The sequence below is a fragment of the Zootoca vivipara genome, chromosome 4 (assembly GCF_965207765.1).
Source record: "Zootoca vivipara chromosome 4, rZooViv2.hap1.1, whole genome shotgun sequence".
NCBI classification, from domain to species: Eukaryota; Metazoa; Chordata; class Lepidosauria; order Squamata; family Lacertidae; genus Zootoca; species Zootoca vivipara.
In genome coordinates this window covers 66,411,774-66,437,158 of record NC_142587.1, presented here as the reverse complement: position 1 = coordinate 66,437,158, position 25,385 = coordinate 66,411,774, and the positions used below count along the sequence as shown (strand labels likewise).

General features: G+C 42.1%; 1 protein-coding gene across 1 annotated transcript; it reads right to left on the bottom strand.

Annotated features, from left to right (window-relative positions):
• Nucleotides 1–9,224: 9,224 nt before the first annotated feature.
• On the bottom strand, nt 9,225–24,983 carry BTLA (B and T lymphocyte associated). The gene is made up of 5 exons (XM_035115485.3): nt 24,587–24,983; nt 18,660–18,953; nt 13,185–13,328; nt 12,529–12,575; nt 9,225–10,926 (listed from the first exon to the last, which is right to left on the bottom strand). Exons 1-5 carry the CDS (start codon nt 24,654–24,656, stop codon nt 10,609–10,611), a joined length of 873 nt encoding a protein of 290 aa, XP_034971376.3. The 5' UTR covers nt 24,657–24,983; the 3' UTR covers nt 9,225–10,608.
• Between the last annotated feature and the right edge of the window lie 402 nt (nt 24,984–25,385).

The window sequence follows — 25,385 nt, the reverse complement described above, 5'->3', positions numbered from 1 at the left end:
TACACCCAGTGCTTTTTTTATTTAAAAATGTATAGATGTACTCTCATTTTGACTCAAGAAGACCACCATTTTATAGTTCAAATCAGGAAAAATAAAGACAGTAAATGGACATCAGGGGTTCCAATGGAACTGACGATTCACCGTGCTAGAGAAGAAACTATTTTTTAAATAAATTTTTAGTTTCTTCTCCCCTTAGATTCACAAAATGTTTAGGGGTATGCATCCCCCTGCATCCCCCCAGAAAAAAGGTACTGTTTACACCTATAAAAATGGTTCTTAAATGCTACCCTTTTGACATAACTGTTGTGCCTCTTTTGTGAGGTCATCCACTGGTTGCACAAAGTTTAACAATGAAACACCAACACTCTTAATAAACCTTTTGTTCCCACATGCAAGTTTACACCCTCCAGATTGCTTTCTTCCAACTGAGAATGGAGAGTTTTCCCCAAAGTTCTTCACAGTGAATCCAGCTGTGAAAGTTCATGGGAGATTTGCACTCGTTTTGGCTCCTTTTCAGAAGTTGCTATGTATCTCACTCCCTCACATGTTTATTCAAAAGCAATTACCACTAAAGTTAATAAGACTTACTCCAAGTAAATAAGTCTGCATAGGGCATGGATTTGAGAAAATAAAAATTGGCTTATTATTTGGAATTAGGAGATCAAACTGTAAATCGGTAATAGGAGGTTTATTTCCAAAACCCTAAAACGGGTGTTTCCAATCTTTTGGATTTGTCTTCGCAAGCATTGCCATTTCCATTTTTAGAAGGCTAGGAAGTCATGGGAAAAATCCTCCCCCTTCCAGCAATGGAATGAATCAATATATCAGATTTCAGAAGGGTGCCCTCCAGTTCATGCACAGCAGTTTAAAGTTACAGCTGTGTTTTCATGGCTGACTTTTTAAACAGTTGTTTTGCATACTCCACAATACAATCCTGTACATCTATTCAGAAGGCATGGCCATTAAGTTCAATGGGGATTACTCTCAGATGAGGATTGTGGCCTAACTCACAGAAATCCCAAAGGTGTCTGTATAGATGGTACCTGACGCCGGTCAAGTTAGCTAAAATGTACCACAAAAGCGACAATAAATGTTGGAAATGTAAGCAGGATGTTGGCTCATTCTACCATATGTGGTGGACATGCCCTAAGATAAAAGGCTTCTGGGAAATGATTTATAATGAATTGAAAAAGATGTTTAAAAACACATTTTTGAAAAAACCGGAAGCCTTTTTGCTTGGAATAATTGGGGAAGAAATTCCCAAGGACGATGTTAATCTGTTCATGTATGCCACCACAGCTGCTAGGATTTTAATAGCAAAATATTGGAAAAAAGAGGAATTGCCTTCGAAGCAGGAATGGCAAATGAAAATGATGGACTATATGGAATTGGCAGAATTGACAGGAAGACTCCGGGACCAGACAAATGACAAAGTTTTTAAAGACTGGAAGAAATTTAAAATGTATATAGGGAATGTATTTGATAATTAGAGTTTGAATATCCAGGAAAATAAAGAGGTTAAGGCATTAGGGAAATAATAGAAGATTAAAAGTTTGAAATTAGGGTAGATGATATGAAGATGAATTACTTTTGAAGTTTTTAAAGGGATTACATGATGGGTAAGAAAGATGATTTAGATACTGCTATAGAAGTTTATAAAAATGAAAATCAGATAGTAGGGAATTGGGGAAGCCTGAAGACAATGATTATTAAAATGGATGAGAAATGATATATTTTTCTGTTATATGTTGTTTGATTTTTGTATTTTTGTATTTTGTATTTTGATGTTTTTTGTATTTTGTATGTTTTGTTGATAAAAGATTAATAAAAAATATATTAAAAAAAAAAAGAAATCCCAAAGGTGTCATGGGCTTTGAAGATGCTCAAACTCAGGACAAAAGGGAGAAATGTGTCAATAGGAAGGCATGCTTGGCAAACCCTCACCATGATCGACTCCTGCCCAGAAACCTATGTCCAGGGCCGTCTCAAGCCGTTCGGGCACCCTGGTGCCGTGGTGCGGAGATCGCTCCGGCGCCCCCGCCCTGGTGGGCAGGCACAGCGCACAGCATGGCTTCCGTGTGACTTTGCCACGCAGCGCCCTCCTGCCAGCCCGGCACCCTGGCGCCCCACACCACCGAGGCTACCCCTAGAGCCAGGCCTGCCTATGTCCCCACTGTGGAAGGATGTGTGGATCCAGAATTGGCCTCCACAGTCACTTCCACAGTCACTGCTAAAACCATGTTTTGGAAAACAATCTTACTCGGCTACAAGTGATCACGAAAGAAGAAGAGGAAGTATGTATTTGTGCGTGCTTTGCCTGTGTGGAAGTATGAAGAATAAAACTATGAGAATCTATTAGGCATTGTTAAATTTATTAACAACACATTCAAGTTCAATATTAAAAGCAAGCTCTCATGGGCTTTTCTGAAAAAAAAAAACATTCTTGGATTTCTAGGTTCATTATTGCTTTGAAATGTGGAAAATATTTGATAAGTGTCAAAGGAAATACTGATGAGTAATTGTGTGGGGCCGGGCATTAAAAGTGCAGGTCCCTATATAGTTAAAATCTCTGGGGATTTTAGCTTTGTATTTTTATTTTTTATCTGCTTGGTTGAATTTTTTTTTGTTATCTGTCATGGAAAAATTGAGAGCTTTTTGGATTATGTTGGCACTGAATGTGGGAAATGTAGATCCAGCAAGTCCGTTGAACAAACAAACAGACCCTTATTGCCTCAAATCTAATTGTGAACATATAATAGCTAGTTTAGAAGAGGGAAACATTTTGTCCAGCTCTAGCATGAGACGGGGGAACCTTTGGCCCTCCAGATGTTGCTAGACTATAACTCCCACCTTTCCTGACCAGTGGCCCATCCTGGTTGGGGTTGGTGGGACTTGGAGTCCACCAACATCTGGAGGGCCACAGGTTCCCCAGCTATGCTCTAGCAGCATGCCCATCCTTCTTGGGTGAGTTTGGCCCCTTACCCAATAGTGCTCCTGAGTATGTACCTGAGTATGTACTTGCTCTCATCTCTGCTATTATGGATTCCCTGACTGGAAGGGCAGTAACAAAATCCAACCACCTTCTTTGGTTCCTCTGTTAGCAACCACATTTGATTACCAGGCAGGGCTGGATGTAGACTACAGACGGAGAACCTCAGGCCTCTAAATGGCCTTCTAGATTCTTCCCAAGGCACACACCATCCCTCACCACATCCCTCACCCTCCTTTCCACCCTCCTTCAGTGTTTTCGGCTGGCTGGAATATGTCTGTGAATTCAGGTAATTCTCCCTCCTTGTCTGGATGGAAGACAAAGAAGGGTTTGTGAGTGAGTAGAAACTTGTCCACTGCATGACAGTAAAATTCTTATTTGTTGATCAGCCCTTTTGCCTCTGGCCTCACCCATTGGATGTGGCCCCTAGAACATTGGCTAGAGGAGATGAGGGACAATGGCTGAAAAGGTTCCCACCCTGATGCACTTCACACAAACTTCCACAAATGCCACATTATCAAGCCAGCAACCACATCTACAGTGGTACCTCTGGTTAAGAACTTAATTCGTTCTGGAGGTCCGTTCTTAACCTGAAACTGTTCTTAACCTGAAGCACCACTTTAGCTAATGAGGCCTCCTGCTGCCGCCGCGCCTCCGGAACACAATTTCTGTTCTCATCCTGAAGCAAAGTTGAGGTACTATCCTGAAGCAAAGTTGAGGTACTATCTGAGGTACTATTTCTGGGTTAGCGGAGTTTGTAACCTGAAGCGTTTGTAACCTGAAGCGTTTGTAACCCGAGAGGTACTGCCACCTCTCACTTCTCCTGTCCAACCAAGGGCCACTGCATTGGTCTAGGGTGGGATTAAAATGGAGGAATAGCAGTGAAGAAAGTGGCCAGTGCTTCAGTTCCCCAGCAGAGTATGCCTTCTCATCTGAAGCCATAAGTACAGACATAGAGTCCCTTCATATGCTGTAGTGTAATGGGTCAGTGTGTCTGGCTGTTAACCAGAAGGTTGGTGGTTTGAGACCACCCAGGGATGGCTGTGGGCAAGATTCCTGCATTGCAGGGGGTTGCATTAAATGACTCCCAGGGTCCCTTCCAAATTTATGATTCTGTAAGGCTGTACATGAGTGTGATGGCATGGCCCCTGCACAGATTGGTACTGAAGGCGGTTAAAACCCATGTGGTTCCCCCTTCAGACATTGCTTCAGAGTATGGAGAGGGGCATCTGAACCTCCATCTAACATAACTTGCAAGGTTATTACCGTATTGGCCCGAATATAAGCTGCACCTTTAAAATTGGAGGGGAGGGGGGAAATAAAAAGAAAAAATACCTGAATATAAGCTGCTCCCTTCCTTGCTGCTCCTGACAGCATACTTGCGGGGGGGGAGCCCACTGCATTGCTGGCGGCCTTTCCCCTTCCTCGCTCTTTCCCTTCACGGCATTGGGGGAGAGGACGGGGGATTACGCATGGGGTGGGCGTCGCTTTGCCGCGCTCCTGGCGCTGTTTGCCCCGCGCTCCTGGCTGCATACCGTAAGGTTGAGAATATAAACTGCACTTTAACTTTTCATGGTAGCAATTTGGAGAAAGTGGGGCTTATATTCAGGCTAATATGGTATGTGGCTAAGAGGAGGGGAGGACCATGTAGGTCACACTGAGGTCCTTGGAAGTTATAAAGCGTAATACCCCCCCCCTATATATATATATATATATATATATATATATATATATATATATATATATGCAATAAAAATAATGTGGTGATGTGTTCAGGATTCTGCCTTCTGGTACTCTTAATATGTGCTTAAGAAAGCAGATCTAGTAATTATGGGCATCTCAAAAACTGAGAGCAGGGTAGGCAATCAGCTGAAATTGAGCAACAACTGACATGCTACAAACAGCAACACACATAGAGGAACAGGGTGGTTGGTGAATTGAACAGTGTCCTTTTGGGGTTTTTTTTTTTAAAGAAGAAGCTTGTCATAGATTTCTTCTAACCAGATCAGTGCTACTGCCTAATCTACAGCCATCTAGTGGTCACCAGTATTAACAACACCTCCAAAAAGCAAACGATTCGTCACGGTGAAAAACCTGAAATTTGTAGATGACCCCAAACTGGGAGGGGTAGCTCATGCTGCACAAGGCAGAATCAGGATTCAAGATGACCTGAACGGATTGGAGAACTGGGCCAAAGCTAACAAAATGAATTTCAGTAGGGACAATTCAATTGACATCACTTGTAGGGTTAAAAGAAGTTTTGTAAGGAGTAATTTATAAATTATTGTGAAGAGAATTAAGAATAGATGTACTGGAAATTTGAGCTTAGAGCAATAACTATAGTAACAAAATTTGAAAGACTTTAGAAAAGCATCAGTTGAGGTTGAAGGAAGACTCAGGCTGTGATAACCAAAAATTTCGAAATGATGTTTAAAAGGCTCTTCTGCTGGAAAATATGTATAAAAACTAATAAATGATTTTAATAAAAAATAAAATAAAATAAAAAGAATTTCAGGAGGGACAGAAGTAAGGCTTATGCACACGCTGCCCAGGAACAAAACCCTGCACAAAACGTTTGCCACCTGTATGTATGTTACATAAATTATGCAATTTTGCCACCACAGATAGCAAGACGAATAATGTAGGGTTGAGGGGGGGGGGTTTGGTGTTTTTTTTTTTTTTTTTTGCAGAATACAAACTGCAGTAATACGAAATGCACAGCAGAATGGAAAACGATGTCACCTTGCATCCCTAATTGGCAGCCACTCCTGGTGTTGGCTACTCCCCCCCCCAAAAAAAAGCTCTATTGGAAAGTACTATGTCACAACATAATGTAATTCCAGGGTGCATTGTGGGGTGGGGGGAAACTGATGATGGGGACTCTGCTGTCACGAACACTATTTTGTTGCTGCAGCACTAGCAAACCCATGTTTTAAATGAAATGGGGGAGCTGCTTCTGGTAGCCTGCCACTGTCCCACCCCCAAAAAATCTTTTGGGGCAGTCTCTCTCCCCCCCCCAAAAATGCCTTTTCATTAAAGAACCTAATTTAAACACCTTGTGTTGCACTGGAAAACTGCATTTATCTGGGGATCCCCCACCTAACATATGATGGATGCGTTGCCAATACTTCAGGCTGGTCCCAAAGACAAAACAGTGGAATTTTCATAAACTGGCAGGGTTTGTCCCTGCTGCTGCTACTAAGTAATGCTACTAGCAGAGTACAAGAAGGAAAGGATACAACAGCCACTCATGAAAACCTTCACCGCCATCATCAAGATAAAAATGCTCTGCCTCAAAAGCACCACCAAAACACCACTAATATGTTCCTTGGGGGGTGAAATCGTCTATAACGATAAGTCTGCTTATTCACAGGTGGTTTGCAAAGAGTCATTCAAGCCACCTTTTGGTTTCAGATGATACCACAGTTTTGGTGTTCTTTTAAAAAAAAACAACCTCAGGAAGATTCTGAAAGTTCATCTCTGTAGAAAAGACTGATTAGGTCAACTAAGCAAAGTGTGTGCATCTATCTATCTATCATCTTTCTATCTATAAATGTGAAGGGATTTGTTTCTTTTAGGACTTCAATCGTTTAATTTGCTAGATTCAAGGGATTTTTTTTTAATGAAATATGCAGGTGCCCCTGATTTACTGAATAGCATATATGAACATTTTTAAAATATAAGTGCCTATTAAAAGGACAGATTAGAAGCTCAGTCATAAAAAGAGGCACTCACCTTTTCTTGATACACACAAGGAATTCCTCTTCTTTTAAATGATGAGGCCTGCAACACCACATGCATGCAACAACCTCAAAACAAAGAATCCTTTAGATGCTCCAGAAATATTGTCTTTACCCACACACTGATGCCCACAAATATAATTAATAGACTACAACTCCATGCACACATGCAAATTTAGACGAATTTAGTAAAATTCCATGCATTTAAGACCTACATTTCCATCCCACTCTTTAATCCTAAATGGTAATGAGTCATCAATATTGGGGGGGGGCAATTTAAAAATAAAGAATCCATGTTCACATACATAAATATCTATCTTGTTTTTTTTCAATCTCAAGAAATAACAATTCATCAATAAATTAAAAACAAAGCAAAATACGAAACTAGAATAAAAAATACAATGAAAACAGAAAATGTAGATGCTCGAAACCAAAGCCAGGCAAGATTCCAAGCTCCTTAAAAAGTATCTAAAATCATTATTACAACATTTGGGCTTGGGGGGACAGACATATGCCTCACCTGTGGCACATAAATCATGAGTTGAAGTAATACACCCACAGTTAAGTTTGTGAAGAAAGAACAAGAGAGGTGTGGTGTCTACAGGGGAGTTCATTCAAACACCCTTGTGTGTTGCAAAAATTCATGGGTGGGTTGCACCACAAGTCCTTCCCCAGTTACTAACATGCATTGCCCACATCCCACATGGACTGTGCATTTAGGAGCTTTCTGAAGGCTGCTTACTGATATGCCAATGTTCTATGTACAGCTCCTTCATGTACAGGGGATGCTGGGCCAATCAGAATCCGCCCTTGCATGGAGGACTTCTAAGTGCCTACATCTGACATGGCTTTGTGTCAACACTAGGGAGCAAGGCTACACAGCTAGGAAACCAATGAGATCAGTGGGTGACTTGGGGTCAGTCATTATCCCTCAACTGAACCTACCTCCTGATCTCCTTGGAGAAAGATACAGAAATGCAATTAATCAGTAAATGGGTAAATAAATAAATATTTGGCTCAATCCTGCGCACTTAACATTTGGGGGACTCACTGATATTTTGTCATTCTATCTTATGTTTACCTGTCAACTCATCCATGCACCTCTTAGCACCTATGCCTTTGAAGTGACTGCAAGTTACAATGCCGGCATGGCTGACCTTTTAGACGTCACTGAATATGAATGGCGTAAATATATACATATATATATTCTTCCCCCAGGAGGAAGCCACCATCACAATCATACATTGCCTTATCATTTTTCATTTTTTCCACCCAAAATTATATCTGATCTGAGCTGCATGCACTTTCATATCCTTTTGTCAACGTCATGAACCCGCTCTTATCTATGCACAGCACTCTTTCCTCTGCAGTCAGTCTGCTTGGTGGCGAGATGCTAAAGCGCTTCCTGTTTTTCTCACATATTGTTTCTTTCATATCAAAAGGGGAGCAACGTGTTCATTAAGCCAATACTTCAGATCTTTGGGTTCTTCTAGTTCCTGAGAGACACTGTGGGCACTTTTAGCTGAAAGTGTTCTGAAATGATCTTGATTTTTCCTTTTTATCCCACTATTCAAGTATGTCAAAGAAGAGTTTCATGTACTGACATCCTTCTGCTTCAGTAATCTGCCGGAAATTAGGCAGGTGGCAACTGGGTACTGGACCTATTCAAGGGAAATGACCGCTCCCGACATCAAATGGTGGGTGCCTTTTGCGTGGTCGCAAACAGCCTCCCAGATCCCAGGTCTCCCTACATCTGAAATTTAATAAAGTTGTGGCCAATTTTAATCCCATAGCATGTTGTCTTGAGTCATTATTCCTCTCGGGGGTCGCCTGGGGTTGGGGGGACTCCGCCTGTCCATGCAATGTCCTTCCCAGAGTCACCTATACTGCCCCCCTTTGTGCTCCAGCTAAGCACCATTTTATTTACCCCTGCTTGACTTATGCTGCTGGTTTTACGATCCCACTTCTTGATGTTATCTCACTCAGCTTTCTAATTATTGATGGTTGGTTCCTTGGGTTGCTTTGAACATGTGCTGGCTAAATGAAGAAGCACAGAGGGCTCCTCTTGGAAAGTGAAGCCTACTGCAATTCCCTTTTCTACACAAACTGCCATCTCCTTCATATGGCCACCCTACATGGACATTGGATCAAACAGGCAGGGGATGCCATTATTAAATAAGCAAAGAGAACATAAGAAGGTTCCTGCTGGTTCAGATCAAAGACCAAGTCTAGAATCCTAGTTTGTTACAGTGGCCAATGAGATGTCCCTGGAGATGTCTACAAGCTTAATATATGAGTGCTATCCTGCTTTTGTTCCTCAGCAGCTTGTATTCAAAGACTTATGAACGCTGAGCATGAAAGGAACACATATAGCCACTGGGAACATTTGATAGCTCTAACCTCCATGAATTTGCTCACCCCACCGCCTTTTAAACCAGTTTGTGGGCTATGCTGGCATCCATTTCAGCATCTGCAGTGCCAGTGAGTAGCAATCATTTATCTATCAACCATAATTTATTGTACACATCTAGTTCCTTTTCCAGTTCATTCCTAGTGGAGACAATTACTATAATCTATACAGTAATTGGTTCATTTAGCCTCAAAATTCTTTTGCTTAATACCCTGACTTGGGATATCACTAGTTGTAGATGAGATCAATGAAATACATGATTAAAGTTTTGCTAATTTGCCTTTCAGTCAGTAGAAAATGTATACATTCATTCTACTCACTGAACACACTTCCAGATGACCAGATTATTGGGCATTCATCCTGACTTGTTGGCAGGGAGATTAGATGACACTGGCTATCGAATGAGCATTTATTGTCATTTGCGAGGGAGTTTGATGACGTTATGTCAAAGGACACTTTCCAGTGCATTTCCCTGTCGCTTTCCTTATTGCAAAAAGTCCAGTCTGTTGGGGGAAGGGAGTTTGTTATGCAAAAGCTCCAAATCATTTTAACTGCATGACCTGAATTTGTTGGCATGTGGTTGAATCCCACCTGAAAATAGCAACTATTTTGAAGTGCTCTGAGAGGGCATGTTCTCACTTCTGCCTGTCCATGCCTCGAAAGCTTCTCCTGGCATGAGTCCAAGCAGTTTTATCTTTGTTCTGCCACTTTCCCCTGGAAAACCTGCTCTTTAGTGCTAATTCAGAACAAACATCAATTCAGAGAAAACCTTATTGCTTCGATTCACTGGTAAAGATTGGGTTTTACTGGGGGAAAGCAGCGGGGGAAATGCAAGTCTGGATGGGCCTCTTATCTCCTGCAGTCTTTTAGTAAACTGGAAGTGCAAACTAAAGTTGACAAAAGTGGCAATTTCTCAGAATTTTTCTTTTTGTTGTAGTATTCCTAAACCACCCAATTCTATGGGAAGCTAGGTAGTGATGGTGATTTGCTTACATGATTTGTCCCTCTTTGCTGAAGGGATTTAGTAATAAAGCGCTAGGCTGCTTATGCAACCAACCATAATGTGGTTTGATTAGATCAGGCATCCCCAAACTGTGGCCCTCCTGATGTTTTGGCCTACAGCTCCCATGATCCCTAGCTAAGAGGACCAGTAGTCAGGGATGATGGGAATTGTAGTCCAAAACATCTGGAGGGCTGAAGTTTGGGGGTGCCTGGATTAGATCAAGGTTTCTGGAAACTAGGACTTGCAGAGCAGCTTATGAAAACAGAATAGATAACATCAGCATGAGAGTCATTTTAACAACCCCAAAATAATAAATAGCATCTATGAATAAACACATGCTCCTAGTGGGAATAGATGGTGCAATACCCATGCACTAAGCAATGATCAGAGTGGAGCTGGTGAGAAAGCTTGCAGAGTCACAGTGGAAGAAGCTATATTATGCTAAACAATGAGCGGTTGTCCACATTTAGTGATTCAGCCCAATGGCAGCATATTCTGTAAACTCTGTCTCAGCAGAATGCTCATGTCTCTGAACAGGTTCCCCATAGCTCAGTGTTGCATAAATAAGGGCTTCCTTCTTTTGAGGTAAGAGTTGCTGGGTATTGGAGACACATTCATCACATGTAGGCTTGGGTGGTGCCCTGGTGGCATTCCAGCAATTGCACTGATTGCCGTAGATGGGGTCATTATCTGGAAATTGCAGCACATAAGGCTCAGCAGCTTGATGAAGTGCAGGTATCGTATGGGAGACATTGCTGCATTGGGCATCTGCATTGCTATTAAGCTGCGGGGAAAACGAGAGTACAATAGATTCATGAGAGAGTACAGTATCTTAAATACATATCTAGCTAGGGGCAAAGACGGCAACCATGTCAGACGTGGACACCTCAAACATCAAGAAAGATGCCACTTTTCAAGCCTTCATAAAAATCACAGGGCCCTCCAGACCTTTGATGGTGTTTCCTGCTTGGTAGGGGGTTGGACTGGATGGCCCTTGTGGTCTCTTCCAACTCTATGATTCTATGACCTTGTTGGGCTGCAACTCCCATCACCCCTCAGCATTGGGCCATGTTTGCTGGGGCTGATGGGAGTTGGAATCCAACAGCATCAGCAGGGTAGCAGGTTGGAGAAGCCTTTTTAAATTTTAAACCCCAGGATAACATCCAAGGCACCTGGATTAAAAGAAGCGCAGTTGACACTCATTAGATTATGTATTGTTTTGATGTGAAGTTAGACACAAATGAGACATGGCACTATTCAGGCAGAATTTCATAGAATCATAGAGTTGGAAGAGACCGCCAGAGCCATCCAGTCCAACCCCCTGCCAAGCAGGAAACACCATCAAAGCATTCCTGACAGATGACTGTCAAGCCTCTGCTTAAAGACCTCCAAAGAAGGAGACTCCACCACACTCCTTGGTAGCAAATTCCACTGCCGAACAGCTCTTGCTGTCAGGAAGTTCTTCCTAATGTTTAGGTGGAATCTTCTTTCTTGTAGCTTGAATGTCCACTTGTAGTTCCATGTCTGCTTCTCTGGAGCAGCAGAAAACAAACTTTCACCCTCTTGTATATGGCATCCTTTTATATATTTGAACATGGCTATCATATCACCCCTTAACCTTCTCTTCTCCAGGTTAAACATACCCAGCTCCCTAAGCCGTTCCTCATAAGGCATTTGTCCATGTAGTTCAGTAAGGTGCAATGTCACTTATGGCTAGCACTTAAAACACAACTAAACACCACTTCAGTTGAAGGCTGAGCTTTCTTCCTGTGTTCATGAATGAAAATTGCTTCCTTTAAGTGACAAAGTCCAAGAGGTGAAGGTTTTTATATGTATCTTGAAGGGGTTGGAACATAACATGTTAGCCCTCTCCAGGCATTTGAGCTGTAGCTCCATGGTAGAACACCTGCTTTGCCCATAGAAGATTCCAGCCTCAATCCTTGGCATCTCCAGGTAGGACTGGGGAAGAATCATGCCCCAAATCCTGGAGAGCTGCTGCCACTCAGTGCAGACAATACTGAGCTCAATGGTCCAATGGTTTGACTCACAGGGATTGTAGGGATGAGCACCCTAGCTTCACCCCTTGTCTTTAATCTCACCTCATGGTGGTATTCATGTGAATCAGGGAGACTCCTGTACTTGTGGGGCTCTCCGTGCATTTTAGAACCAAGATTTTCCATGGGTTCAGGAGACTTGACACCGTCACCTTGCAACTCATGGAGGGAGCTGGGTGATGATTAGAGAGGTGCGGGAAAGCTAGCACACTCTTCTCTAGGGCCTCAGCTCATGTGATTACTGTACACCAGGGACAGAATGCCTGAAAGGGGTTTATGGGCATTTAAGTACTTGGAAATTCAATACAAGGCGCATCAATGAAGAAACCTACCACATTCATTTCACTTTGCGAGATTGATGGGCCCTTATTGCTGTTCACTGGAAAGGAAAAGAAAAACACCAGATATTGATGGAACAACATTTGGATAGTTCTTCACATTCATTGTACAAAACAAGAACGCAGCTTGTGAAAAATGACCTGTCTCATAAAAAGGGGATCAAGGAAATCCTTACTTAATTTTATGGATAGGCCAAAACTGCTATGCTTTTATGAAGAAAGTCAGGCAATAAAAAAGCTTTTATCCAAGACTATGAGTTCTGGAAGATAGTCATGGAAGCTATCCCAATACACTTTTTTTATTATTATCCTGAGGTAGAACAGAAATGGGGGTGGCGCTACTTCCCCCCACCCCAATCAAGGCACATAGTGGTTCCCGAGATTGGTCAACTTATTTTGACCCTTAAGGCAGAAACCCCCCACAAATACCCTCGTCCTGAGAATAAAATATAATCATAATAAATTTAGAAGTAGCCATTTGCTGCAGTTCTGTAACACTCAAACTCAACTGCCTCACTCTGCCTGTGTGGGTAGGTTCAGCCCTGGTAATATGAGAAATGAAAAGATATTGGAGTAGCAGAAGTGAAACAGCTGAATATCTCTGCCCAGGGAAAGGAGGGGGAAGCTAGAGAGATCTTGAGTGAACTCACCTTGATGCTTCCTTATGCAGCACAGCAGGCCCAAGCAGCTCAAAATGAAGAGGCACAGTGGTCCCAGGAATGACAGGAAATAAATAATCAGCTTCATGTCCTTTCCAGCTGCTTCATTATCTTCTGCAGCAGCATTTTCAGATTCTGTTATTTTATTGTGATCTGTTATTATTATTATTATTGTTACTATAATTAATATTTACATTTGCTATTGTCCTAATGCCAAAGCAACATGTTATAGTTCACTATAGCAATGCAATTATTAATCATTAAGCAAATACAATGAGCTGAGCTGAGCAGTTAAAATCTCCCCTCAGTCAGCCCCCTACCAAAGCAGAATTCACCATCAGTTAACTTAACAGGGGTGAAATAACCAATATGGTACGAGAAGTTAAACACTGTTTAAAAGTAAGCATTCTCAGAAAGAGAAAGAGCATTCCAAAGTCAATTAAAATTCAAAAGAAAAACAGCATGCTTCCCAACAGACGTAATCTGCTTGATCAATAATGGCTTCACAAGGGTCATTGAGAATACATTATGATCTCTAAATGTTCTTAATGCAATCTTGAAAGACAGAGATGCTATAAAGAGGGTCAAACTACAGGATAGGCAGGAGGATCCAGAATTCCCAGTGTTTTTGTAGAGGAGGGCAGAGGATGCTGAAATGAGGCAAATGAGGCACTGCCCCAATAATCTGAGTTTGCTCTCCTCCAGTTCACTCCTGCCTGCCTTCTTACTAACATTCACTCCGGGGTGGCACAACCCATCATCTTCCTCCTCCTTAGTGTTGCAAGGAGGATCCCTGGAGGGGAAAAATTTCACGCTCCCCCCCCCATGCTGTTTTCGTTACCAAAATATCTCATTCAACCTGCTATTAGAGTCCCAGTTTAAAGGATGGGTGTGTCATGGAACTGCATACTGGGCAGCCGTCGCCACACCATCTCTGTGTTTGGAGCCTCTACAAGCATACCAATATACAGTACATGCTTAGAACTCAATGAGGAGGGGAGGCATGACCTAGTCAGTGTTTTCTCTTACTTAGAGACACACTTCAAAAGGATGGATGACTGGAACATTTCCACTGGGCACAACAGCAGCAGGGGGTGGGCTAGCCCACTCAGCCCCCATTCACTTTCAATACTTGGGAGGAGGATCATGTGACACCCCTCCCCCACTCCAAGTGTTCTATGATTGGGTGCATGGAAGGAAGCAGTTTTATAGAGTACAAGCAGAGACTTGAAATCCTTCATGGATCACTGCCTTGTCGTGGCGAAGGGGCTTAAATAACTTAGAGAAACTAAGATCATGGCCACTGGTCCCATCACCTCCTGGCAAATAGAAGGGGAAGAAATGGAGGCAGTAAGAGATTTTACTTTCTCGGGCTCCTTGATCACTGCAGATGGTGACAGCAGTCCCGAAATTAAAAGACACCTGCTTCTTGCAATGACAAACCCAGACAGCATCTTAAAAGGCAGAGACATCACCTTGCCGACAAAGGTCCGTATAGTTAAAGCTATGGTTTTCCCAGTAGTGATGTATAGAAGTGAGAGCTGGACTATAAAGAAGGCTGATCGCCGAAGAATTGATGCTTTTGAATTTTGGTGCTGGAGGAGACTTGAAAGTCCCATGGACTGCAAGAAGATCAAACCTATCCATTCTTAAGGAAATCAGCCCTGAGTGCTCACTGGAAGGACAGATCCTGAAGCTGAGGCTACAATACTTTGGCCACCTCATGAGAAGAGAAGACTTCCTGGAAAAGACCCTGATGTTGGGAAAAATGAAATGGAGGGCACAAGGAGAAGGGGACGACAGAGGACGAGAGGGTTGGACAGTGTTCTCGAAGCTACCAACATGTGTCTGACCAAACTGCGGGAGGCAGTGGAAGACAGGAGTGCCTGGCGTGCTATGGTCCATGGGGTCATGAAGAGTCGGACACGACTAAACGACTAAACAACAACAACAGAGACTTAAAACTCAACCTCATAGTAAACCTGATATTAAGCTTATCTGTGAATCCTTTGCTTGAGATTCTCTTTTTTCTTTCTTTTATAAAACAAACTACAGTAATAGCAGTCATGAGGGTGGGGTGAGGGAGCTGGTTTAATCATGGTTGGAAAAGTAGCAGGGTGGGAGAGTATTGACCCTTTTACCTGTGCCATTCTCTCATTGCTTCCCTGAAATTACTATTTGCATCAAACAGCAACATTGGGGTGAATTAACGGCTTTGCAGGGAGATAATTTTCAGTAGGAAAACATCACGGGGGAGAAATTGGATAAACTTCCCATTTCTTCAGTTTTGATGCAGATGTTGTTGGCATGGCGCTTTTGACTATTTTTAGGTTTTTGTGTTTTTTTAAAAGAGAGTACAATATCCCAAAAGTCCAATTTAGTTCAAACTATGTGAGTCAAAAGTCACATTAGTTCAACCCTTAGAGCGCTGGAACGAATTTGAGGTTTCAGCATTTCAATTTTATACAGGCCATTTCTTAAGCTCAAATGTAAGTTCTGGGCAATGTGACCCTCTTGTTGAATTTACATACACAGAAAGTCTAGATACCAATTTGAGTCATTTAGATGTCACAACATGGGCTGAACTCTCTGCAAGCTTCACTTCTTTGCACTACTAGACAGCCTATTTTTTTGTCAAATGACTGATAAGGCTACCGCTCTATACATTGTTTGCAAATAAGGGAACCGTGATGTCTTTGATGTGTGTTGAACATTTTGTAACGGCAGCACTTGGGTTTAACTGTTTTCTGCAATGAACCCCATCATGATTTGGAAAACTGAAATACCTCAAAGCAAGGAACAAATGAGCAACTCTTAGCAAACGTTCACACTATACATTTAAATCACTATGATACCACTTTAAACAAACAGGACTTCCCCCAAAAAAGAATTCTGGGAGATGTCGTTTGTTAAGGGTGCTAAGAGTTGTTGTTGTTGTTGTTGTTGTTGTTGTTTAGTCATTTAGTCGTGTCCGACACTTTGTGACCCCATGGACCATAGCACGCCAGGCACTCCTGTCTTCCACTGTCTCCCGCAGTTTGGTCAAACTCATGTTCATAGCTTTGAGAACACTGTCCAACCATCTCGTCCTCTGTTGTCCCCTTCTCCTAGTGCCCCCAATCTTTCCCAACATCAAGGTCTTTTCCAAGGATTCTTCTCTTCTCATGAAGTGGCCAAAGTATTGTAGCCTCAGCTTCAGGATCTGTCCTTCCAGTGAGCACTCAGGGCTGATTTCCTTCAGAATAGATAGGTTTGATCTTCTTGCAGTCCATGGGACTCTCAAGAGTCTCCTCCAGCACCATAATTCAAAAGCATCAATTCTTCGGCGATCAGCCTTCTTTAGTTGTTAGGAGACATCTATTTTCCTCTCAGAGCTACAATTGACAGAGTGGCTTAACAGTCTATCCCCTGGAAAAAGCCTTGAGTTCTGGTTGGGATACCAGTGCAGGCAAACATGGCTGAATGGTAAGAGAATTTCATGGGGAATCTTCTTTTGCAACAGACAAGGGGCCAACCGAGAATGTTATACAATGCTGCAGCATAATTTATAGTTTCATTATCTCCTTGACCATCGTACATAACTTAAATTCATGTTTTCCTGTGTTCAGATCAGATGTTCATTTATGTTTCCCTAGTTAATTTTCCCCCATAAAGGATGTACAGTTTCCATAGCCAGAGAATATGATGTAAATGTTTTCATTCTATCTGCAAAGTACCTTTGGCTCAAACTTTTTGGTTTGATAGATAGATATACCCAGTGCTTTTTTTCCTGGGGGGATGCATACCCCTAAACATTTTGTGAATCCAAGTTTGGCCTCATTGAGGTGCAGTATTTCAATGAGTAGGAAAATGAGACTACCCTTAAACATTTTTAAAGGAAAAAAAAGCACTGGATATACCTTTCTCCATGCACGGCCTTCAAGACAGCTTACAAACAAAGCATTTACGTATACTACTATTATTTATTATTTATACTTCCCTTCATCTGAAGATCACAGGGTGGTTCACAACATAAAAAGAAAAGCACAAAATACGTAATAAAACAAAAGCAAATCAATAACCCCCTCTCCAAAACACTTTTAAAAGGACATAGAATGTTAATCAGCCAAGGGCCTGGTTATAGAGAACCGTTTTTGCCTGGTGCCTAAAGATATGTAATGAAGGCGCCAGGTGAGCCTCCTTGGGGAAAGCATTCCACAAACGAGGAGCCACCACAGAAAAGGCACGTTCTTGTGTTGCCGCCCTCTGGAACTCTCACATAGGAGGTACATGAAGAAGGGCCTCAGATGATGATCACAGGGTCTGGATCACTACATATGGGGAGAGGCGGTCTTTGAGGTGATGATGATGAGTTATGCACCCTTCATAACTAAGTCCCAGGGCAGGTTGCAACAATTTAAAACACATCATTAGAAACGGTTTAATGCACATGACAAACTTAGGTCTATTCATTTCAGTGGGTTTACTCCGAGTGTAACTCAGTTGGAAACAAGCCCCTTCTATTATAGCAGTCACACACTTCAGTATAGATTATGCTGCCTCCCTGGGTTCACAGTGTCATTAAAAGAGTTCAGTTTGTCGTCCATTCCAGGTCTACGGTTCTATGATTCTATGACCAAGAGAGCAGTGTTGGATTGGGGGTGTTTGCGCGGAAGGGGGCACATGCCCTTGTGACAGTTTGGGAGTGGTGGAAAATTACAGGCTTTCTCATGCGCATGTTCCTGTGTGATGTGCCCCTATCCAACTTTGCCTTACTCCAAAGGGGAGAGAAATTCCAAGTATCAGTGTGGGGTGGCCTTTCTAAGCTTCCCATGCCCCTCCATTCAGGCTCCACAATCAGAACTTGAAAAGATGGATTCAGAGAGGCTCAGGAAACCTGCTCCATGTTAAAAGGATCAATTTTCAAGTAACCACACCCCCCATCTCCTTTGAAGCTCAGCTGGATCTCCAAGCCTCCCTTATGCCTTGGAGAGCTCACCTGCTGCTGATCCTTTCAATCTCCAATTTCAAATCACTCTCTTCATCCTTCTCAACTGCTGCCATTGGGCTAAACATGCTGAGATGGAGAAGTGGGACAGCAGTGCAGACCATTGCCGTCTATTTCAAAATTTGTAGATCCAGCATTGTAAGAGAAGGCAGAGCATGCAACATGGCAGGGACTTTGATGGGCCTTTTGACAGTTGGTTTTATATACTGTACTGAAGAGTGCTGCACACAGATAAGAGGAAAGGGTTAGCCTGCAGCATGCCAGAGGTGCTTAGAGAAGAGGAAATAAAATCAATGTACAGCTGAAACCTTGATTGTGTTGATGTGCATTTCTTGAGCAGAATAAGAACACAAACAAATGACCGCAGGGCTATAAGCACCAGGCAAGTGACCAGGTTGACTGGATTGCCCATAGGCCGGTTGCTGCAAACAATGAATTGGAAAAAGGCCCTCATTCTCGGAATTGCTTATGATGCTTACCTTGTACAATGACTTCTATTTCATGACCTGAGAGTAGGCTTTTCCCCATAGTAGCTTGACATTGATAGCGTCCACTGTCATTCTTGGAAATAGGAGAAAAATGCAAAACAAAATCATGGCCTTCCCTGGAAATATTGTGTCTTTGTCCCTGAGGCAGAATTTCACCGTTCCTGTACCAATTTATCGTAAGATTCTCTTGGCAATCCATCACTGGGCACTTTATACTGAATGAAACGCCAGCTTTTATCGTGTGTTTGGTTCCCCTTTGGACAGAAATAGTGCAGTTTTCATTCCCTGGAAGAAAAAAGTGGGATGGAAATTATGCCTGACACACCTCATATATTTTTGCATTGTTAGCAATATCACTTCATTGGCGTCTTGTTGGTTTTCCCATCCATATAATACCTTTCTACAGGCAATGCTTTAAATGAGAGGAGCTGATTGGCAGGCTAATATGACATAAAATATTGACATCAGTCATCTGTTATTGGTTTAATCACAGCAAAGATATTTTTAATTATTATTATTATTGTTATTAGTATATTTATTTCTATCCCTTTTCCCCAGACTGGAACTCATGGCAGCTTACAAAGATAAAACAGAACAAGCTTAAAAACAAAGAAAAAACAATTATTTAAAATGTAATTAAACACTAACAGAATCAAAATGCTATAAAAAGATCCATTAAAAACATAAACAATAACTACACATCCCAACTACACTCCTTTCCTAAAATAAACAACCCAAAAACCAAAACAAAAAAACAACCAGTCAGTTCCCAAAAGCCTGTTGGAACAAGTCTTCACCTGCCAACAGAAGGACAGCAATGACAGAGCCAGTCTAACTTCTTTAAGGAGGGAGTTCCAAAGTCTGGGAGCAGCCACCATGAAGGCCCAGTCCAAGTGGGTGGTGGGACCAAGAGAAAGACCTTCCACAAAGAGTTCAGAGCCTGGACAGGCTTGTATAAGGCAATGTGGTATTTCAGATAACCTGGACCTTGGCATCAGAAGTTTGTTATCAGAAGTCTGGATGGTCAGTTACTTCTTGCTAAGCCCCATCATTCTGCCTGGACACTGAGGTCCAGCTCTGAGGGCCTTCTGGCGGTTCCCTCATTGCGAGAAGTGACGTTACAGTGAACCAGGCAGAGGGCCTTCTTGATAGTGGCGCTCGCCCTGTGGAACACCTTCCCATCAGATGCCAAGGAAATAAACAACTATCTGACTTCTAGAAGACATCTGAAGGCAGCCCTGTTTGGGGATGTTTTTAATGTTTGATGTTTTATCGTGTTTTTAATATTCTGTTGGGAGCCGCCCAGAGTGGCTGTGGAAACCCAGCCAGATGGGTGGGGTATAAATAATGTTTGTTTGTTTAGTATACATTTCAAAATCATGTTGAAAGCTTTTGAGCTGGTGCAGCTAATTTCCATCACCCCCAGGAATTCACAGCCTACCAGGACACTTCCTGCACCCTTCAAACCCAACAGCTTCAGCTCCCTTACCAATGGTAGCCTTCTTCAATGCCTACTGTGGTCAATGGAACAGTAGGCATGGGGGAGGAGATTTGGTTCCATTTGCATTTAAAGGCGAACCTACCTAATTTGCACAACATGCAAACTGAAACACAGCCAACATTTTCTCCAAATTTTGCAGCACAGTTCTCCAGTCAAATAATGTGAGCAAGATTGCATATACCAGGGCAAAGTGTGCATAAGAATGCATACATCAGTGAAAATAACACACAAAAACGTGTTCTATTTGGGGAAATTTACTTTGCAAAAATGTGCACATCGGGCACAGGCAAAAGTGGGCATATTATGAGAAAATTGCACCAAAATTCTGATGGATTTATATGGGGACTTTAAAAAAAAAACATATCATGAACTAATGCAGTGAACTAAATTTCAGACTGGAAAAATGAGGAAACTGATTCACCTACCCCCTTCTGACCAGTGCACAAGGCAACTTCAGCTACAGAAGGTGGAAATGGAACTAGGTGTGTGGCTGAAATTTGAGAACAAGGGCTTGTGTGGGGTTTATGTAAGTCTGTGGTTTTAGGAGGAAAGACGAAGTAGCAGGCTGCAGTCAGTTTGCCACAAAAAGTGGTAGAAGAGAGTGCTGTTTGGTTGCCTGGGTCAAGTAGGCAGACCGTAAATGGAATGACACGGTGCGATTCAATAACTTGATCTGATTTACAAAGTTCAGGCGTTTTGAAAACCACAACATTATCCTCAAGTCTTGTTCCCCTCCCCATATCTGAATAGAAGAATCTACAATCAAGACCCGAGCACTCTCCCCTTCTGTGGTTTCCAGCAAATGGTGGAATTGCTATCTCCAACCTTGAAGGCAGAGCATAGCTATCATGGTTGGTAGCCATCAAGAGACTTAGCTTCCAAAACACAAAATTCATGATGAGGTTGATTGTTCCCCGAAGGAAAGTGCCACTAGTTTCCTAAAATTCACAAAGACTCCTCAACATCCAGCAGTCCAAACCCTTCAGATGTGGATTATATGGTATGAGACCCCTTGCAAATTTGAAAGGCACGCAGGCATGTGCACACATACACACACACACAGAGAACGATGCAAAAAGATTTCTTTTAAATCTTGGGAACTGAAGAACTAGGGCACACTTCTCTTTGGTACTTTGAGAAATACACATTTGCTGGTTTATTTATTTGCTACATTTGTGTCCTACCTTTCCTCCAAGTTGCTCAAGGCAGCATACATGATTTTCCCTGTCTCCATTTTACCTTCGCAACAGCGCTTTCATGTAGGGTTAGGCTGAGAGATAGTGACTGGCTCACCCATGATCACTGACACCCAGCGAGCGACACCAGTGGGTGGATAAGAACCTGGGTCTCCCTGCCCCTAGTCCAACACTATACCCACCTGCAGAACAGCCTATGGTGAAAGAGAGCCATTTCACATGTTCTAACATTTTATTATTCATTGAAGATAAAGTGCTCTATAAAATGTTTAAATAAATAAGTAATGTTCCAGGAAAGACAAGCTCTCATTTGTCTGCTCACGGTGACCATAAAAACATATGGAGGTAAGGTGAAGGTATCTAAGAGATGTTTCCAAACATTTGTCTCTCCTCTGCACAGTACAACAGCTGCCACTGTCAAAGCATTTCCTGTAAAACAGGAGTTGTTTTGCTTCTTTACCTTGAGTTCCAGACCAATCAAAAACAATAAAGTATTAATGTATTTATCAGCCACTTTATCAGACAAATGCAGAGAGAGGATTTCAGAATATTACACTCTGATTAATAGTGGGAGGGACTTCCCTGTATCCCTTGTCCCTCACAAATAGTTAAAAACTTTCTCTCTAACCTAAACTTATTCTCGAGTAGCTTTATAGTGTGGGTACCTGCAACCTTCCAGCATTGTTAGGCCTCCAATCTCATCAACAACCAGGGATGTTGGGAGTTGTAGTCCAGCAACCTTGGAAGGGTACCATGTTCACCATTCTTTTATTTAGACTTTAGAGGCATTGGTGTTTGTATTCTGAGTATCCCAAGCCATATTAATTTGCCCTTTGCACTACATTGTCATATTGCCACTCATTCTCCTGTTTTTTAAACTGGGATGAACAGGATTAGTCATATCAGCCTGTTTTCATTATATAATGTCTCCATCCTGCTAACACTCTGCTTGCTCTTCTCTGATACCTGCACCCATTATCTTACCATAAGACATTTCCTTTAAGGCTGCCCATAGTGGTAATCATGTTAGATTGTTGCGGGCAAAACTAACCAATAATCTTTGGGTTCTTCCAAACTGCAGCTATTTTTGCATGGGATTCAATTACTTACGAAAAAACTTATGATTTGATACTAGAATGGGAATTAAAACACAAAGAAATAAAAGTAGTAATGGTCAAATGGGCCCAAGACATCGGCCATGTAATACAGTGGGAAATGAAGTTGGATATAAAATTTACCGCCTGCTATTCCATAAAAGAGAACATAATGAAAAAGTTTTGTAGGGGGGGGCGGAGAGCAGGCAGGGCTCTGTGGGCGCCGCCCATGGGCTGGCGCGCATCCTGGGAGCATGGTGCACCGCCCACAGGGGCGTGGTGGGCATCCTGGGGGCGTGGCACACCGCCCACAGGGGTGTGGTGTGCCGCCTGGGGGCGTGGCACGCTGCCTGCAGGGGCATGGTGCCCAGCGTAGGTGGGGGGCAGCTGCGATAGCACCCCACCGGGATCGCACTGCCAGGGGCGGTGCACTCTCCCCGCACTCCTCTTCCTCCGCCACTGGATATATGACACCCTCCAAACTTGCCAAAATATATACCATTAGTTAAAATCTAATCTATGCTGGAAGTGTGAGGAGGTGGAGGGGACTATGATCCATGTATGGTGGGACTGTGAAAAATTTAAAAGATTCTGGTGATGTATCCACGAGAAGTTAAAAATGATGTTTAAAATTTCTGTAGAGAAAAAACCAGAAGCTTGGGTATCTTAGGAAAGGATGTCCCACAAGATAAGAGAAGATTATTTTTATATGCCACATCCGCAGCTAGACTACTACTTGCAAGGAACTGGAAAGGAAATATTATCCCCACAAAGAAGACTGGATATGTAAATTAAGCGAATTGATAGAGTCGGCGAAGTTAACAGCAACCATAAGGCATCAGACTAATCAGAATTTAAGGTCAGAATGGCAATGCTTTTGAGGATTACATGAAAAAACACTTTTCTAAGGATAATATGTTGATATGTATAGACTAAGTTTGTAAAGTAGAACTAGAAAAAAGTAATATATTAAGGATATTTAAGATGACCAAAAGACACAATGTTAATAAGAATCTAAAGATTAAGAGATGAAGAGTATTGGGGGAGGGAAGCCACGTGGATGTATGATTTGTTTTTGCCTTTGTTTCTGTTTCTGGTTTTTTGTTTGTTATTATTTTGTATTGTTATTGCTAATTAAATATTGTGTACCTTTGGAAAATAAAATAAAATTATGGAGAAAAAAAAAGAAAATATACCAGAAAACACAGGTTGTACAGTTATTGTTGATTGGGAGCTCTTGCTCGAGAAACCCACTTCTCCAGTGAGCAAGGCGGGTTAGTCAATTTCTGTCTGATTTGGGGCAACTTTCCCTCTCACTGTTCCCCATGTAGGGAATGTTCCACAATGTTCTGTAGAGTTCCCTCTGGATTGAAGGGGTACAGAGAAGATGAGGGGAGAGCAAGGAAGAGAAGGAAATGACCCATTTTGTGACTTGCCATCTTCTTGTGCAATGTTTTTATTATTATTATATAATGTATATTTATTGATTTTGTAGTAATAAAGAATTCTTGTGCAATGTTGAATGCAACTTCTGAAATTTATTTAGGGCATAAACCTTTGTAAATGCCCGAGGTTTCATCTTCAATTTAGCTCGGTACGGAAAATACTAAAATGGTTCTGTATATCTTAAAAACACTGACAAAGCACACAGGTTACCAGTAAAGTCAAAATGTTTAGGGTGCAATCCTCTACCTGGGAGTAAATCATAGCATTGTTATGTTTGGTCAGTAATAAAATAAACTTTTATGGTCCATCCCCAAAGCTTGCCAGAAAAAGCATTATGCTGCTTGTTATGCAGAGTAGAAAAAAGGCATCAGGACCAGTGGTCAGGGTTTGTGGCAATTCTAGTTCAAACAGCTGGAGACCCAAGTTTGGGAAACGTTGCTGTAGAGGGTGATGGAATCAAGTGTGTCTAGAAACCACACTCTTTTTCTTATGGAAGACTTTACACCAATTCATATACGAAGGGTGACTGCAATTGTTCAGTGAAGAAACTTCAGCCCTGATAGAGATATATAATGCTCAGGTAGCCTGAACTTAACACTTGTGTCTAGCACCTGAAAACATTTAGAAAAAAGGTTTCGTGCATGTTTCACTGGCATTCAGATAGATACGGCCATATCTTACCATGTGCCCACGTATTCTCCAGCATCAGCATCAGAAAGAGGGAGAGCATTGCAAAGCTACCTGCGTACATGGCCTGGAATGTAGCTTCACTTCATAGTCATCGTGGAAAAGAAAGCCGATCCGCCGAGATGAAACTGTTTTTCTGGTGCCGTTTCAGCAGCTTCTTAATTCGGCTTGCGGAGGCTCATGTAAAAATGCTTCAGTTACCTCAAGAAAGTGAGCCAGACTGGAGGCGTGAGGGGATGTGAAAGAGCTCTGCCACGCTCGCAACAAATCAAATTTGCTCACCGTAGGACTTCCTGCAACCGCTGCTGGTTTCCAAAGCCTCTTGCCTCCAAAACCAGACAGAATGAAATGTGTGTTTTTTGGTGTTTTTTATTGCACCTTGAAAGATGAACTGGTGAATGGAAACAAAACGAAATCAGCATTTTTTCAAACAGTAGCTTCAAAATAAAAATTAAGCATTTGAAGTAGATGATAAAGGCTTTTAAAAAAAAAGAATTATTGCAGCACCTCATTTGGAGGTCTTCTTTCTTTTGCAAATTCACGTCACTCCTTCTAAGAGAGAACTCGTGTGCTGAGTGCCAACCAAGTTGTACCCAAAATGGGAGAGCAGTGCTATTTTTCTAGAAAAAGAGGTGCCGGAACTCCCCACAGATGCCTCCCTTGTTCTCTTATAATGGCCATGGTGCCCATCTGAGAGGTGCCAGAACTGAGTTCTGGCTAAAAAAAAGCCCTATAGAGAAGTAGCAGCATGCTCAATGGGAACCCTGAATTCTGCAGAGGGGCAACAAATAAA